At 41.4% G+C, this 18,169-nt stretch overlaps 1 protein-coding gene and 1 long non-coding RNA gene across 2 annotated transcripts; both read right to left on the bottom strand.

Annotated features, from left to right (window-relative positions):
• Positions 1-944: 944 nt before the first annotated feature.
• LOC306994757 (uncharacterized protein) lies at positions 945-6,005 on the bottom strand (the record flags this gene model as incomplete). The annotated part of the gene is made up of 11 exons (XM_079605551.1): positions 945-1,098; positions 1,361-1,456; positions 1,543-1,627; positions 1,715-1,794; positions 1,934-2,155; positions 2,487-2,618; positions 2,717-2,824; positions 2,905-2,963; positions 3,242-3,384; positions 4,759-4,945; positions 5,261-6,005. The coding sequence occupies 11 exons, from the start codon at positions 6,003-6,005 to the stop codon at positions 1,036-1,038; spliced, it is 1,920 nt and encodes a 639-aa protein (XP_079461677.1). The 3' UTR covers positions 945-1,035.
• A 123-nt stretch (positions 6,006-6,128) lies between these two features.
• On the bottom strand, positions 6,129-7,092 carry LOC306996107. The gene is made up of 3 exons (XR_013797017.1): positions 6,958-7,092; positions 6,432-6,529; positions 6,129-6,237 (listed from the first exon to the last, which is right to left on the bottom strand). It is a non-coding gene; the product is annotated as an uncharacterized lncRNA (long non-coding RNA).
• Positions 7,093-18,169: the final 11,077 nt, after the last annotated feature.

Raw genomic sequence — 18,169 nt, forward strand, 5'->3', positions numbered from 1 at the left:
ACATGTGCATCAGACACCTGTGTGTGTTTACAGGGGCTTCATGTGTGATACCTGTCCTAACTGAATTACATGTGCATCAGACACCTGTGTGTGTTTACAGGGGCTTCGTGTGTGATACCTGTCCCAACTGAATTACATGTGCATCAGACACCTGTGTGTGTTTACAGGGGCTTCATACGAGATACCTGTCCTAACTGAATTACATGTGCATCAAATACCTGTGTGTGTTTACAGGGGCTTCATGTGTGATACCTGTCCCAACTGAATTACATGTGCATCAAATACCTGTGTGTTTACAGGGGCTTCATACGAGATACCTGTCCTAACTGAATTACATGTGCATCAAATACCTGTGTGTGTTTAAAGGGGCTTCATGTGTGATACCTGTCCCAACTGAATTACATGTGCATAAAATACCTGTGTGTGTTTACAGGGGCTTTATACGAGATACCTGTCCTAACTGAATTACATGTGCATCAAATACCTGTGTGTGTTTAAAGGGGCTTCATGTGTGATACCTGTCCTAACTGAATTACATGTGCATCAAATACCTGTGTGTGTTTACAGGGGCTTCATACGAGATACCTGTCCTAACTGAATTACATGTGCATCAAATACCTGTGTGTGTTTACAGGGGCTTCATGTGTGATACCTGTCCTAACTGAATTACATGTGCATCAAATACCTGTGTGTGTTTACAGGGGCTTCATGTGAGATACCTGTCCCAACTGAATTACCAACATGAATAATGTTTTTATACAAAATTCCTGCTTCACTTTAATTTAATTCAGAGACTTTACACAAGTTCTATGAGATATAGATATAAAATGAAAATCTATATTTTAATACACATACAAATACGCTGTTAAACCTTAAAACCTAGGTTTTTACTAACTTTTTTCCACTGCTATTTTAAAACAACATACTGACAACTAATTGTTCTTACTCAACTTTATTAAAAAAGAAAATATCAAATATTGACAGCCAGCATAACAAGGCAGGACTTCAGCTTTTGGATGTCTCAGGACACAATCTTTACAGGATCTTCTGATGTACTATCTCCCACATCATCACCTTTCGTATGACTGGAATGTCACACTACATAGAGAGAACAAGCATGTTACAGACAAACTTTGATGATGGATTTTGACAAAAAATAAAAGCTTTTGAAGATTTATCAGTGAGACCGTGATGCAGTTGCTAAGGTGTTCCATGTTGTTACTATAAAAAAATGTGTCCTAACTTTAGAGTGAGGTAGATACTATAGTGTGTTAGTGGATAGATATGGTTATTGATAAAAGTCAAACAAGTGTTAAGAATCAGGTTTGTGAGAAATAAATATTGTAGCTTGGTCATGTACCTGTCTGAAAGTAAGTGGCTTTCCTTGAGAAAGGAAGTCTGCATATTTGCAGATAAAAACCCCACAGTCATTTCCATTTGTCTGTTTGGGAATTGCCTAGAAACAAAATTCCAAGTAAGTATAACAAAACAGTTATTTGAATAAGAATATTTGTATAACTTATTATATTGTGGTATGCATACGTTGGTTCTCATTCGGCCGATGGTCCATCTGGAAGCTTCAAAGCAGCAGGCTTTTTTGATTTTGTTCTCTTCCATGAGGTATTCCCTGTTAATTAAAATCACACGAGACATGCTTACATGCCTTCAAAGCAGTGTGAGGTTAAAACCAAAGTTGCAATTGGACATAACTCACAACAATATGTGGCAGATCGCATCATGTCTCTGACCCATGGAGTCATAGCACTGGATGGTCTGGGATTTGAAATCAATTACCTGGTGATAAGCAATAGAGATAAAAGGTAGTTGGTTGTAATTGTGAAAAAGTAAATATACAATTTCTACACTTTTAATCATACAGTATAGATATGGAAACTATGCGTTACAAAGGCATTGCTATTCATAAATTACTTACAGCCAAAGCCCAGTGCAAGCCAAGGTGCAAAGGAACAAGAACTAGATCACAGAGGAAGAGATCCACTGTTTTTGTCCATTTCTTCACTGCTGCATGGCCTGCAAAATGTCCGTCACTACTCAGAAGCTTTGGGTAGAAAAATGTGCTCAAACAGTACACTTTAAGGCCTTCCTGCTGATCATTGCTCCTCTTCATTATCAGAGACAAATAGAAGTTGATAACCTTAAGAACATAAGAGTAAAAATAATCATGATAAACATCCATGACGGCCAACATTAGAGCTTTTTTAAATGATCAGATTAAATCAGACAAATGCCAATATTTAAAGAAATCATTGTGTCCAACTTGATGACTGGGATTTTACTGCAAACAAGCAAAACAGTGAGATTATATATATATAATTAGCTATTAGCTACAATGTTATTAGTATCATTTATCCTATTTTTTAAAATATATTTATTGCACAATAAAAAGCAAAATAAGACTGTGAACAAGGGTAAGTGAACATACAGTAAGATTAGAAATCTTACTGTATGTTCACTTACACTCTTACCATGTCATTGAGCCAGGAACCCTCCTCCAGCGTTGCCAGGTCCCTCTGTCTAATGCATAGTTTGAAAGATGTGCTTATCACCATGTTTGGGTCATCTTGTTCCAGAATATGTCTCACCTCTGATGCCATGTCCTAAAAAAAATGCAACGTACATATAAACAAGGTCAAAGAATTTGCTTAGTGGACAGATGTTACTGACAGAACATTTTATTTCACAATCATATTCTCACCTTTGTTAACCTAGGTAAGTTTTCACTATGGTTCACAAGATTGCCAGCGTGTTTCAGTGTGGATGCTTTCCTGGTTTCTTCCACAGAGACCTCCACACCACATGATGACTGAAGAGAAAATCACAAACAACTTAAAATTTCATGCAATTAATAGCAGATTAATTAATAGTAAAGTAACTGTATATTGCCTGAAGCAAGTCTTTGTCCATCTCTGTCTTTTTAGTCTTTTTATGGAAATTGCCATCACCTGATGGGGAAATGAACAGAATATGAAAGAATAAAAAGAAAGCATATAGAAAACACAGCATATGTATAGCACATAGAGACCTTTTCAATAATGAACTATTAAAAGGTTGCCAAATGCCAAGACAAGTCATAGGTCAACAAAACGAAACAGGAAAGAAAATAGTACATCATTTACAAAAATAACCCCTTTGGCAAACACTGATTGTATAGCACAGTATTGCTACACCAAGATCAAGGTGTATAAAAAAACCTTCTCTATTTAATTGTAATATAACAAACCTTCATTTGCAACTGCCATCGCTCTCATTTTGCGTTTTCTGCCAGTTTTTTGTTTGGCCTTCTTACAGCGACTTGGTAAAGCCCGAAGGTTTTGCTTGACAGCCTCTTGCTGCTGGAGAACCAGGCCATTATCCTTAGGTAAACTGGATTTGAGTGTTTCACAAAGCTCATGAACAACACAAGATGCATTCTGAATTGCCTTCTTGTCAGTGCACATATATGATACATCATGTAAATGTTTGAGCTCTTCGCGTAAGCGCTGCTGATCAGCTCCTACACCAGTTGACTGTGGCTCACTGTTGTGTGTCTGTTTCCTTGGGTAAGGAAGAGGACAAACGCAAAAGTCACTAGAGAAGTCTTCTTGAGTGCTGTTCTCAGTGATTGGTGGATTGGTTAGAGCAACACTGAAATCCAGAGTTATATATGGGCTTCGACAATAGACTGGGCTAAGGTCTCCCCATGTTTTGTCAGAGTGACTAAAAACAGCGAAGAAATGCTTGCATGGTAAGAACGTTTTTTTGAAGAGGACACATTCACAAGATGGGTACCTTTCAGAGTCACCAAGTTCTACTCTGTACCATGCAGAGGTTGTCTCACTCTTTACCTTGAAAGATTCATTTCCAAGTACCTCAACATGCTCTTTTGAATAGATGGAAGCTGCTTGGATACTGTTTAAGCAATGTTTGACAAAACTCCTGGGTTTGTCTCTTAGGAACGTTGGCACATCTGGATTGTATGTTTTGCATTCACTACTGTAGATGAAGTTGAGTCTACTGTATGATAGCAACTGTTCTGGGATGAAATCGCATATAATAGTTTCAAGCAGAGATGTAAGACTTCCTGTTCCAGAAAATTTGAGGTAGAAGCTCTTCAATGATTTATTGAGAGCCTCAACTCCATTGTTGGTGGTAACTGCCACAGAGAATCCTTGTGGAACATAGGCCCTACACCACCGCTGAAAAAGAAAGTAACATATTACTTCGATAAAGGTAGTTGATGCAGAAAGAATGGAACATTACACCCCGTCTACACTGGATGCATTAAAAGCAAATACCCTAAACCACTGTATCCTATCCAAGCAAATATCCTAGACCAGGGATAGGCAACTCCGGTCCTGGAGGGCCACTGTCCTGCAGAGTATAGCTCCAACCCTAATTAAACACACCTGAACTAGGCAATCAATGTTTTCAGGATTACTAGATAGATACAGGCAGGTGTGTTGTTATCAGGGCTGAAGCTAAACTCTGCAGGACAGTGGCCCTCCAGGACCGGAGTTGCCTATCCCTGTCCTAGACGGTGCGCAAAATAGATTGAGGCATCCATTTCCTCAACTCAGCGCAACTACCATAATCAAGTGTAGACTGAATCAGTGATGATGATGACTTGCTTTTGTTGTGTCTGTCTGGTGTTGACAGGGCGTAATAATTTCAGAGAAAACTAAATGCTGGCCTGTCCCTTTTATATCAATCTAAATGTACTGTACAACAGTTGAACACGGAACATGTCCAGTGCAGTACCTCACCTCCCGAATACATAGCCACCTTGTATCAACATAATGTCTGACTTCAAATGACTTCTTGTAAACCTTGCTCTCCTTCAGTCTGTCAACCTCCCTATCACAAGATGATTCACTTGGGGCACTAGCTATCTCACGCAGGTGGCCAAGTAGTTCACTTTGCTCAGAGTGGGACAACTTGTTCTTGGCTGCCAGAAAGAGAGTATATGGGATATTAAACACTGTAAAAATAGGAATTACCTATGTTTCAGATGACTAATTTACAGTACAAATGAAATGTAAATAAATGAAACTAAGAAAACAAAGTAATACATTACTGAAAGTACTTTGAAAGATGTTTTAGAAAAACTGAAATGTAAATCTAAGGCTGTATTGTTTACTTCTAATGAAAAGTAAAAATAAATTAAAATAAATTAAAAAACACACATATACATTATCACATATCCAGGATTATAATGAAAACCAAAGACTATAATGGAATTCTGGTATCAGCTGGACTGTACCTTGTCTTGTCCATCGTATCCAAGCTTGCTCACGATGGAATGAGCATAAATACTTCTGTGCATTTGGAAATGTATGGTCCAGAGCTTGATATTCCTGTTGTGAATAATCAAGCATGAAGTACTTTGGCTCCCAATGCAGGTTCCACTGTTTCAGGATGTTAAGAGCTTCAGCTATCGCTGTGGTTGTCTCGTTTTCACATATAAACTCAGCAACCGGTTTGTAGCCAACATTAGTCCGAACAACAACCAGAAACAGGGGCAATGCATATTTGGTGGTTCTGTAAGTGGCATCAAGTAGGACCATATCTCCATAACGCTCAAGTAAATGCTGCTGTTGTTTGTTTTGATGAATAAACAAGAATGTTTCTTGTGATGTGGTCATCTCCGGTGTGTGTTTATCCTCAAAATCTTCCTCGGAGTCTTCGGTGACTGGAAATCCATTTCTTTGTGCATTCACTTCAATGTGTATTTCTGTCTGATCTCTGTAGTTCTCTGTGCACTGCCTAAAGAAAAATTGGGCATCTGAATCTGTTAATTTCCATTCATCAATTTTCTTTTCCAGTTGCAGTTGATCAAAGCCAGAGTATTTTCCAGCAAGTAAGGCCTGATGCACATGATTTTGAATAACATGGCTTGATGGGTAGTATGATGGGTCCTGTGGGTGTGGTAGAACACTTCCCATGCCTGAAAGCTCTTTCTGGACAAAGGTTTTCAGAACCTTCTTCAGGAAAGGGACAGAGGTCATTCCAAGTGAAACATATTCATGAATTTTGTCACGCACCTCGTGATGGATCTTATTTGAGAAATGACAGTTTTCTGAAATGTTGTGCTTTTTGTGTGCTTCTGCCAAAGGTATTTTGACATGAATTACTTCAGAAGTGGCAGTGGGGTTCTCTTTTATTGACTCCAGAAGCCTCTTTATAGCTGCTTGTTTTTCACTCCTAGAACTTTTGTCTCCAACAGCAAAGTTGTCATATCTGTCAAGAACAACATACCATAATACGTATCTGTCTGAAAAATATGTCAATAATAGTCCCATGTATTATGTTGCAACACCCTTACATGAGACAGAACTAAAGAGTGCTCTCTTTTCACCATTACCTTTATAATGGTAATAAAGTTATACATTTTAAATGAGTGCATTTAAATGAGTCATGACAGTCAAATTTACCTTAATATATATCTGACATATAATTTTGCTGGGCAATCAACTTTCTTGCTGCTTTGAATGTGAAATCTTCTTCTGCTGATATATTCATGTTCTGTGTGCTGCAGATTGAAAGACAAATTATTTCTACATCACTACATTACATTTCTAGGGCCAGGGAAAAAAAATTGTAGTAATAATAAAAAATAGTTATGCCTACAATTTTGTCTAGAAGTAAATTAAAGCAATAATAAGCCCAATGAAGCAGTGTTTTACAGAGAATTTAGAAAAGCTAAGGGGCACTTCACAGGGCTTATTGCTTTTATACAAAGGTTAGTCCATAAACATATTTATTTTCATACACTGAGTGCAGCAGAAGTACTTATGTAATTAGGTCACAGGTGTATGGTTTATCAAGTAACACAGCGGCTTTGAACGCAGCTCAACCAATCAGAATCAAGGACTTGAATTAGCCGTTTCATAAGTATATTTTGCCACTCATACAACATATATTAAGTTCATGAAAATGTGTGCAGACTTTAGAACCTACCAACTCCTCTGTTTTTGGTGCCTTTTTGTAGTTTTTTCCATGCTGGCAAGCATATATCACTCTTCTTTTCACAGAGAGAGGAATGCGTTTTGAATAATCTTCCACTTTCCATAGAAATCGGGGTGTCACTTTTTGCTTTTTTTGACTGTCATCCGACCTGTCACCAGTAAGTAAATAAAAGAAAAAGGCATTTAATACTTTGCATAGCACATTCCCTTTTACTTGTTCATATTTCAATTATGAGAAAACTGTAAGTAAAGATTTGTTTAATGAAAGTAGCTGTCTTAAGTGCATGTCTATTAAACGCAACAAATGTTCTTCGTAGCAATACTTTCCATAAGGTCATAAATAAACAATCAAACAAATAAACATGCAGTTCATTTAGAAACTGATAAATTACCAAACAGTGTAAGATGTGCCAGTTGCCCGTTTGTGGCTTTCCAAAAGAAGTTTCAGGTCTTCTTCTGAAGAAACTATGCCTGTGATGTACTCTTCTGAAGATGAACATATGTGAAAAGATGACGGAAGCCAGTCTGGTGGGAAACAGAGTAATATTTAGTTTAGTACTTTAGTCTACATTGTCCTTCTTTATTGTTTATTCATTTTATTTAGATCATAGAATGTTGATTTAGATAAATTCATATGCACACATGAAGCCCCTGTAAACACACACAGGTATTTGATGCACATGTAATTCAGTTAGGACAGGTATCACACATGAAGCCCCTGTAAACACACACAGGTATTTGATGCACATGTAATTCAGTTGGGACAGGTATCACACATGAAGCCCCTGTAAACACACACAGGTATTTGATGCACATGTAATTCAGTTGGGACAGGTATCACACATGAAGCCTCTGTAAACACACACAGGTATTTGATGCACATGTAATTCAGTTAGGACAGGTATCTCACATGAAGCCCCTGTAAACACACACAGGTATTTGATGCACATGTAATTCAGTTGGGACAGGTATCTCACATGAAGCCCCTGTAAACACACACAGGTATTTGATGCACATGTACAGATATCACACATGAAGCCCCTGTAAACACACACAGGTATTTGATGCACATGTAATTCAGTTAGGACAGGTATCTCACATGAAGCCCCTGTAAACACACAGGTATTTGATGCACATGTAATTCAGTTGGGACAGGTATCTCACATGAAGCCCCTGTAAACACACACAGGTGTCTGATGCACATGTAATTCAGTTAGGACAGGTATCTCACATGAAGCCCCTGTAAACACACACAGGTGTCTGATGCACATGTAATTCAGTTAGGACAGGTATCTCACATGAAGCCCCTGTAAACACACACAGGTATTTGATGCACATGTAATTCAGTTAGGACAGGTATCACACATGAAGCCCCTGTAAACACACACAGGTATTTGATGCACATGTAATTCAGTTAGGACAGGTATCTCGTATGAAGCCCCTGTAAACACACACAGGTATTTTATGCACATGTAATTCAGTTAGGACAGGTATCTCGTATGAAGCCCCTGTAAACACACAGGTATTTGATGCACATGTAATTCAGTTAGGACAGGTATCTCACATGAAGCCCCTGTAAACACACACAGGTATTTGATGCACATGTAATTCAGTTAGGACAGGTATCACACATGAAGCCCCTGTAAACACACACAGGTGTCTGATGCACATGTAATTCACTTAGGACAGGTATCTCACATGAAGCCCCTGTAAACACACACAGGTGTCTGATGCACATGTAATTCAGTTGGGACAGGTATCACACATGAAGCCCCTGTAAACACACACAGGTATTTGATGCACATGTAATTCAGTTGGGACAGGTATCACAAATGAAGCCCCTGTAAACACACACAGGTATTTGATGCACATGTAATTCAGTTGGGACAGGTATCTCACATGAAGCCCCTGTAAACACACACAGGTGTCTGATGCACATGTAATTCAGTTAGGACAGGTATCACACACGAAGCCCCTGTAAACACACACAGGTGTCTGATGCACATGTAATTCAGTTGGGACAGGTATCTCACATGAAGCCCCTGTAAACACACACAGGTATTTGATGCACATGTAATTCAGTTAGGACAGGTATCTCACACGAAGCCCCTGTAAACACACACAGGTGTCTGATGCACATGTAATTCAGTTAGGACAGGTATCACACACGAAGCCCCTGTAAACACACACAGGTGTCTGATGCACATGTAATTCAGTTGGGACAGGTATCACACACGAAGCCCCTGTAAACACACACAGGTGTCTGATGCACATGTAATTCAGTTGGGACAGGTATCTCACATGAAGCCCCTGTAAACACACACAGGTGTCTGATGCACATGTAATTCAGTTGGGACAGGTATCACACATGAAGCCCCTGTAAACACACACAGGTATTTGATGCACATGTAATTCAGTTAGGACAGGTATCTCACACGAAGCCCCTGTAAACACACACAGGTATTTGATGCACATGTAATTCAGTTAGGACAGGTATCACACATGAAGCCCCTGTAAACACACACAGGTGTTTGATGCACATGTAATTCAGTTAGGACAGGTATCACACATGAAGCCCCTGTAAACACACACAGGTGTCTGATGCACATGTAATTCAGTTAGGACAGGTATCACACATGAAGCCCCTGTAAACACACACAGGTGTTTGATGCACATGTAATTCAGTTGGGACAGGTATCTCACATGAAGCCCCTGTAAACACACACAGGTATTTGATGCACATGTAATTCAGTTGGGACAGGTATCACAAATGAAGCCCCTGTAAACACACACAGGTATTTGATGCACATGTAATTCAGTTAGGACAGGTATCACACATGAAGCCCCTGTAAACACACACAGGTGTTTGATGCACATGTAATTCAGTTAGGACAGGTATCACACATGAAGCCCCTGTAAACACACACAGGTGTTTGATGCACATGTAATTCAGTTAGGACAGGTATCACACATGAAGCCCCTGTAAACACACACAGGTATTTGATGCACATGTAATTCAGTTGGGACAGGTATCACAAATGAAGCCCCTGTAAACACACACAGGTATTTGATGCACATGTAATTCAGTTGGGACAGGTATCTCACATGAAGCCCCTGTAAACACACACAGGTGTCTGATGCACATGTAATTCAGTTAGGACAGGTATCTCACATGAAGCCCCTGTAAACACACACAGGTGTTTGATGCACATGTAATTCAGTTAGGACAGGTATCACAAATGAAGCCCCTGTAAACACACACAGGTGTTTGATGCACATGTAATTCAGTTAGGACAGGTATCACAAATGAAGCCCCTGTAAACACACACAGGTGTTTGATGCACATGTAATTCAGTTAGGACAGGTATCACACATGAAGCCCCTGTAAACACACACAGGTATTTGATGCACATGTAATTCAGTTGGGACAGGTATCACAAATGAAGCCCCTGTAAACACACACAGGTATTTGATGCACATGTAATTCAGTTAGGACAGGTATCTCACATGAAGCCCCTGTAAACACACACAGGTGTTTGATGCACATGTAATTCAGTTGGGACAGGTATCTCACACGAAGCCCCTGTAAACACACACAGGTGTCTGATGCACATGTAATTCAGTTGGGACAGGTATCTCACATGAAGCCCCTGTAAACACACACAGGTGTCTGATGCACATGTAATTCAGTTAGGACAGGTATCACACACGAAGCCCCTGTAAACACACACAGGTGTCTGATGCACATGTAATTCAGTTGGGACAGGTATCACACACGAAGCCCCTGTAAACACACACAGGTGTCTGATGCACATGTAATTCAGTTGGGACAGGTATCTCACACGAAGCCCCTGTAAACACACACAGGTATTTGATGCACATGTAATTCAGTTAGGACAGGTATCACACATGAAGCCCCTGTAAACACACACAGGTATTTGATGCACATGTAATTCAGTTAGGACAGGTATCTCACATGAAGCCCCTGTAAACACACACAGGTATTTGATGCACATGTAATTCAGTTAGGACAGGTATCACACATGAAGCCCCTGTAAACACACACAGGTGTCTGATGCACATGTAATTCAGTTGGGACAGGTATCACACATGAAGCCCCTGTAAACACACACAGGTATTTGATGCACATGTAATTCAGTTAGGACAGGTATCTCACACGAAGCCCCTGTAAACACACACAGGTATTTGATGCACATGTAATTCAGTTAGGACAGGTATCACACATGAAGCCCCTGTAAACACACACAGGTATTTGATGCACATGTAATTCAGTTAGGACAGGTATCACACATGAAGCCCCTGTAAACACACACAGGTGTCTGATGCACATGTAATTCAGTTGGGACAGGTATCACACATGAAGCCCCTGTAAACACACACAGGTATTTGATGCACATGTAATTCAGTTAGGACAGGTATCTCACACGAAGCCCCTGTAAACACACACAGGTGTCTGATGCACATGTAATTCAGTTAGGACAGGTATCACACATGAAGCCCCTGTAAACACACACAGGTATTTGATGCACATGTAATTCAGTTAGGACAGGTATCACACATGAAGCCCCTGTAAACACACACAGGTGTTTGATGCACATGTAATTCAGTTAGGACAGGTATCTCACACGAAGTCCCTCTAAACACACACAGGTGTCTGATGCACATGTAATTCAGTTAGGACAGGTATCACACATGAAGCCCCTGTAAACACACACAGGTATTTGATGCACATGTAACGTTAATTCAGTTGGGACAGGTATCTCGTATGAAGCCCTCCTTACATTAGAATCCTACCGTATTTTTTACAAATTCGTCTGCCTCTTGATCATAATAAAACGTAATAAACAGTTACCGATTTCGCTGTTTTGTCCTTGATTGTCCATTGCTTTTTAATGTTTATCAGTTTGCTCTTCATCGTCCACCAGTTCTGTCTCTAATTTGAAAAGCCCGCGGGAAGAAGGAACTCTACTCTGCGCATGTGCGCTGACCTGCAAATTATTATTTCTTTTTTTGGAAAGGGGTGTGACGGCCACACCCTCGGATACGCCCCGCGTGCGTCGCGGTACTGAAACCCCTGTACTTTAGTGAATCCCGAGACAAAGAAGGCGAGAGCCAATGAGCAATTGATATCACTGCAGTAAAACATGTAGTAAATTCATTTTTTGAATTTAAAGCAAAACCCAAAGGTCTGCTGGGTGGGCATTTAAATATAAGCATCATGTCAAAAACAGAACAAGTTAATCACCTGTTACTTAACTCAAATTTGGATTATCTCTGTCTATCTGAGACCTGGCTCTATAACAATGCCCCCTCTGCAGCACTTAACATCCCTGGCTATAATATGTTTAGGAGAGACAGAGAAAGAGCAAAGGGTGGTGGTGTCATGAAATACATAAAAAACAATATTCAGTGTCAGGAAATTCAATGGCTGAATGATCATGAACTGGAATGCTTGGGCTTAAATATTATACTATCACCACAAATGTCTTTCACAATCATTGTGGTATATCGCCCCCCCCCCCCCCCTCTTCAGATGCCATTTTTTACGAAAAAGTTTGAAAAATTACTGAAAGAATCTAACATAAACAAAGAAACCATTATTTTGGGGGATATCAACATAAACTGGGAGGACACATCATGTAGAAAAAAACTAAAAAAAAAATAACTGACAAATTTGATCTAGTCGAAATGATCAAAGGGCCCACAAGAATCACCACATCAAGCAGCACCCAGATTGATTTGGCATTGACCAACCGACCTGAGAGAATATTTAAATCATACAATATGTTAGCTGGTCTTTCTGATCACAATTTGATCCTTGTGGCCAGAAAGCTCTCAAAAAAAGAGATTTGATTATTCTGTCAGAGAGCGTGAGTTTGTTGGAATCCCCCAAAACCGCCAGGAAGGATTTAATAGTGCTGCCCAGCAGATTGACTGGGATCACATTGTTGGGAACAAATTGTGAAATGGACTGTGAATCTTTTGTGGCGACAATTGAGAGAACAATTAATGATTTTAGCTGTAAAGTTAAATACAAACACAATAAAAACATACTTCCCTGGATGAACTCGGACATACTCAAACTAATGAAAGAGAGGGATCGTGCGTTAAATGCAATTAAAACTAAGTCAGCTAGTGCTAAAAATCTATTTACAATATTGAGGAATAAGACTGTTAAAGCTATACGCAAGGCCAAAGCAGATTTTTTTTTGGACTATAATAGAAAATGCAAAAGGGGATTCTAAAACAATTTTGAACCAACTGAAAAAACGTCTCTGGTTACGTGTAACCTTAGTTCCCTGAGAGGGAACGAAACGCTGCATTTACGCTGTGGGAACACTTCCAAGTGTTGCGTCATGAAGCACGTGTATAATCAGTCCAATGAAAGAGCGAGACGTCATAGGCGGGGGGCGTCATAGACCAGGAAACCGCATCACAAACGTCGTGAAGGGAAACTCCCGAAATTAGAGACATAGAGGCAGCCATACTCCTCGTAGAATGGGCCCGGACAGCCAAAGGTGAAGGCTGTCCGGCCGCTTCATAAGCAAGTGAGATAGCCTCAACTACTCACTTTCTCATTATCAGTTTAGATGCAGGGCAACCTAACTAGGTAACTTAAAGCAAACAAATAATTGCTCTTAAATACGCCACAGGGCAGCTCTGTGGACATAAGCATCCAAAGCTCGGACTGGGCATAACCGATTACGTTTTTCCTGATCTGGAGTATTAGGTGGAGGACAGAAGGCCTGCAGCACAAATGACCCGCAAATTTAGTAGGGACCTAGGAACCCAACCCGGCCTGGGGTGAAGAAAGACTATCACCATACCAGGTGCAAATCCAAGTACGTGCAGACCTCAGCCTCAAGTACCACGGAGAAAACGAAATTAAGGATCTCTCCTCAGAGATAACCCAGCAAAGAAACATTCAATGCAGAAATCAAGTACTGTACCATCAGGGCAGATAACAAGATTCAGAAGGTGTTCTCCGCACCAGGCAGAGAACAGTTTATATTTCAATGCATATTCAGTATTCTCGTGGAGGGAGCTCTAGACTGGAGTATGGTCTCCACGACCTCGGTCGAGAGACCTGAATATATGAGCTGGGCCCCCTCAGAGGCCGAGCCCACAGTATCCATAACTCCGGAAGAGGGTGAAATATTGTGTCCCTGATTGGTCAGGTTTTTTGGGGGGCAAACCTGACCTGTTGAAAAGAGATGGTATTCATCCCTCCTGGGATGGTGCTGCTCTTCTCTCTAGTAATTTGGCTCATAGTCTTAGAGATAAAACATGACAATCTGGGCCTCAGGTCAGGAAGCAGACAGACTGGCTTAACCGACCGTCTGCTAGTGGCCTCACGTCACCAAGGTCAGCTAAATCCCATCACATAGAGCCTCTTTCACCTAGATATCATCATATAGAGACTGTGTCTGTTCCCCGAACTTGGAAATCCAAAAAACGTTCAAACCCATCTAAGGTTAAAAATGTAATTGATGTTCGTTCAACAAATAAAAAACAGATATAATACAAATGAGCAAATGATAAAGCTTGGGTTGCTGAATATTCGATCGCTTACTTCAAAAGCGCTAATAGTTAATGATATGATTACAGATTATAACCTAGATGTGCTGTGTTTGACAGAAACCTGGCTAAAACCAAACGATTACATTGCTTTAAATGAGTCAACCCCACAAGATTACGGTTATAAACATGAACCTCGTCTGAAATGCAAAGGAGGAGGTGTTGCTGTAATTTATAGTAATATTTTCAAAACCACTAAGAAATCTAGTTGTAAATATAATTATTTTGAAGTGTTGGTGCTTAATGTAAAAATATATAGTGTAAACGATAAATCACGTTTGCTGGCTACTGTATACAGGCCACCATACAGACTTTATCAAAGAGTTTGCTGACTTTCTATCAGAGTTAGTATTGGCTGCAGATAAAGTACTAATTGTTGGTGATTTTAATATACACATAGATTAATGAAAAAGATGCATTGGGATTGGCATTTAAAGACATTGTAAACTAAATTGGAGTTAGACAACACGTGTCAGGACCGACTCATTGCCATAATCATACTCTAGATCTAATACTATCACATGGAATAGATGTTGATGCCGTTGAAATACTGCAGCAGAGCGATGACATCTCAGATCATTATCTAGTCTTATGTAAATTACATTTAGCCAAGGCTGCAAAGCCGACTCCGTGTTATAAATATGTTAGACCTATCACTTCTGCCACTAAAGATTGCTTTATCAATAATCTTCCTGATCAGTTTCATCATCTTAGCATCCCGGATAGCTTAGAAGAACTTGATATTGCAACAGAAACTTTTAACTCTCTCTTTTCCAGCCCTTTAGACACAGTTGCTCCGTTGCGCTTAAAGAAGATTAATGAACATAGTCCAACGCCGTGGCACAATGAGCACACTCAGGCCCTTAAGAGAGCAGCCAGAAAAATGGAGCAAAACTGGAAGAAAACAAAACTAGAGGTGTTTCGGATTTCATGGAAGGAGAGCTCGATTGCTTACAGAGAGGCTTTAAAAGCTGCTAGATCTGCTTATTTTTCAACCCTATTAGAAGAAAATAAACATAATTCTAGGTATTTATTTGAAACTGTGGCTAAACTAATGAAAAAGAAAGCTTCATGCCCAGAAGTTTCCAAGCAACACAGCAGTAATGACTTTATTAACTTCTTCACTTATGTAGACTGTGTTGACAGTTGCCATGGTTATGGCTATGACGTGATCACGTCAGGGGCGCGGGAATTGTGGGATTACGTTAGGAGAGTCTGTATTGTGTTCTAGGCTGTCTGTGCGAAGCCACAATAAAGGCTAGTGTTTCCAACACGGAGATTGTTATTTCACACACGCACATCTACATGGTGTCAGAATGGCTCAAGGACTCCGCCGTATCGACCCGCTCGTCTTCAATGAGGATATCGCTCACAACTGGGAGAAGTTCAAACGGGAATGGCGCGTTTACAGTAACGCCGGACTATCAACAGCTAGCGAAAAGGTGAAAGCCTATACATTTCTTAACCTTGCCGGCCCGGAGGCGCTTGATAAATTCGACACGTTTGACTTCGAGAGGGACGAAGATCGAGAGGACCCCGACGTCCTCGTGCAGAAGTTTGAACAGCTATGCATGCCAGTAAAAAACGTAATTATGGACAGACATGCATTTAACACAACCAACCAGAAACAACACGAGTCAGTCCAGTCTTATGTTTCCACACTGAAAATAATGGCCAAGAAATGTGAGTTTGGTGCACTAAATGATGAACTGCTTTATCAATAATCTTCCTGATCAGTTTCATCATCTTAGCATCCCGGATAGCTTAGAAGAACTTGATATTCTCAAGATGCTGCAGATCAGGAAGACCATCCACCGCCACCAGGCCAGCACAGCTCCCGCCCCCCACTGCACGTAGGGGCAGATACGCACACGTGAGTGAACTGGACATGCAACCAACACAAGAACCGACTGATGTGTTTCACTGCGAGAGCATAGAAATGTTTTACTGTGAAAGCATAGACCAACCACAGGATGTGCGTGAGCGAGATGAAAGGTTTGCTCAACTATCTGCATGCAACACTGGCAGACAACTGATTGTGAAAATTGATACTGGGGCCAAACGCAACGTAATATCCAGGGCGTTGCTACAGCACACTGATCCTGCTGCTCACATTAATCTCAGCAAGAAAGCAAACCTCGTCGCTTATGGGGGTCACATCATCCAGACTCTTGGAGCAGCAGACGTGAACTTTACTCGTGGTTTGCTGCAGTTCCAGGTCGTGGACAGGAACGTTAAACCGCTGCTGGGTCTCAGAGACAGTGTCAGACTTGGTTATGTAACTTTCGCTCCAGAAGTGCATGCCGTCATCCAGCATGAAATGCCAGAGCTGTTAGAATACAAGGACCTGTTCGACAACAGCACCATTGGCAAGCTGCCTGTGGTCTACCACATGCGCCTGGATGATACTGTGCCCCCCACCATATGCGCTCCAAGACGAGTGCCGCTGGCCATGAGGGATAAGATTGTGGCAGAGCTCCACAGAATGACCAAGTTGGGAGTTATCACACCGATTCAGGAGCCTACTGAGTGGGTATCAGCCATGGTGGCCGCGAAAAAAAGAGACGGCAGCATCAGACTATGCATCGACCCTGTCAACCTCAACAAAGCACTCCTCAGGCCCCGTCACCCCCTGAAGACCGTGGAGGAGGTGATCGCCGACATGCCAGATGCCAAAATGTTCAGCATTCTGGATGCTAAGTGTGGCTTCTGGCAAGTGCCGCTCAGCAAAGACTCCTCCAAACTCACCACCTTCATGACTCCCGTGGGCCGCTATGCCTTTCTCCGAATGCCATATGGCATCACCACAGGGAGTGAGGTTTTTCAGAGGTGCATGGAGCAGCTTTTCGAGGGGCAGCCATGTGCAACTGTAATCGACGACATCTTGGTGTGGGGCCGCTCAAGAGAGGAGCATGATCTGCGCCTTCGCCAAGTCATGGACAGAATACGGGCTGTCAGCCTCAAATTGAACCCGGACAAGTGCCGGTTCAGGGTCACCGAAGTCCCCTATGTCGGTCACCTACTCACCGACCAGGGTGTCAAACCTGATCCTGCCAAGACAGCTGTTGTCCGCTTGATTCCCCCCCCCAAAGGAAAAGCACAGCCTCCAGAGGTTCCTAGGTATGACCAACTACCTGGCCAAGTTCATACCGGGTTACAGTGAGCTCACTGCACCCCTGCGTGAGCTCTTGTGTCAGGATGCGGACTGGTGCTGGCTGGAGCCCCACACGGCGGCATTCACCAAACTAAAAGAGGTCATCGCCAGCCCCCCGGTGCTGAAATAATTTGATGTTCATCAACCCGTGGTACTGTCAGCTGATGCCTCGCAGCATGGACTGGGTGCGGTGTGCCTCCAAAACAACAGGCCAGTGGCTTTTGCCTCAAGGGCCCTCAGAGAGACTGAATCACACTACGCCCAAATTGAAAAGGAGCTCCTGGCCCTTGTCTATGCCTGCACCAAATTCCATCATTACATATACGGACGGGCTGTGACGGTTGAAACTGACCATCAGCCCCTCATCACCATACTGAAAAAGCCACTACACACCGCCTCCGCACGCATCCAAAGGATGATGCTGCGCCTACAGCGCTAAAACCTCAATGTC

Source organism: Phoxinus phoxinus, assembly GCF_949152265.1.
Source record: "Phoxinus phoxinus genome assembly, chromosome: 3".
Classification (NCBI taxonomy): domain Eukaryota; kingdom Metazoa; phylum Chordata; class Actinopteri; order Cypriniformes; family Leuciscidae; genus Phoxinus; species Phoxinus phoxinus.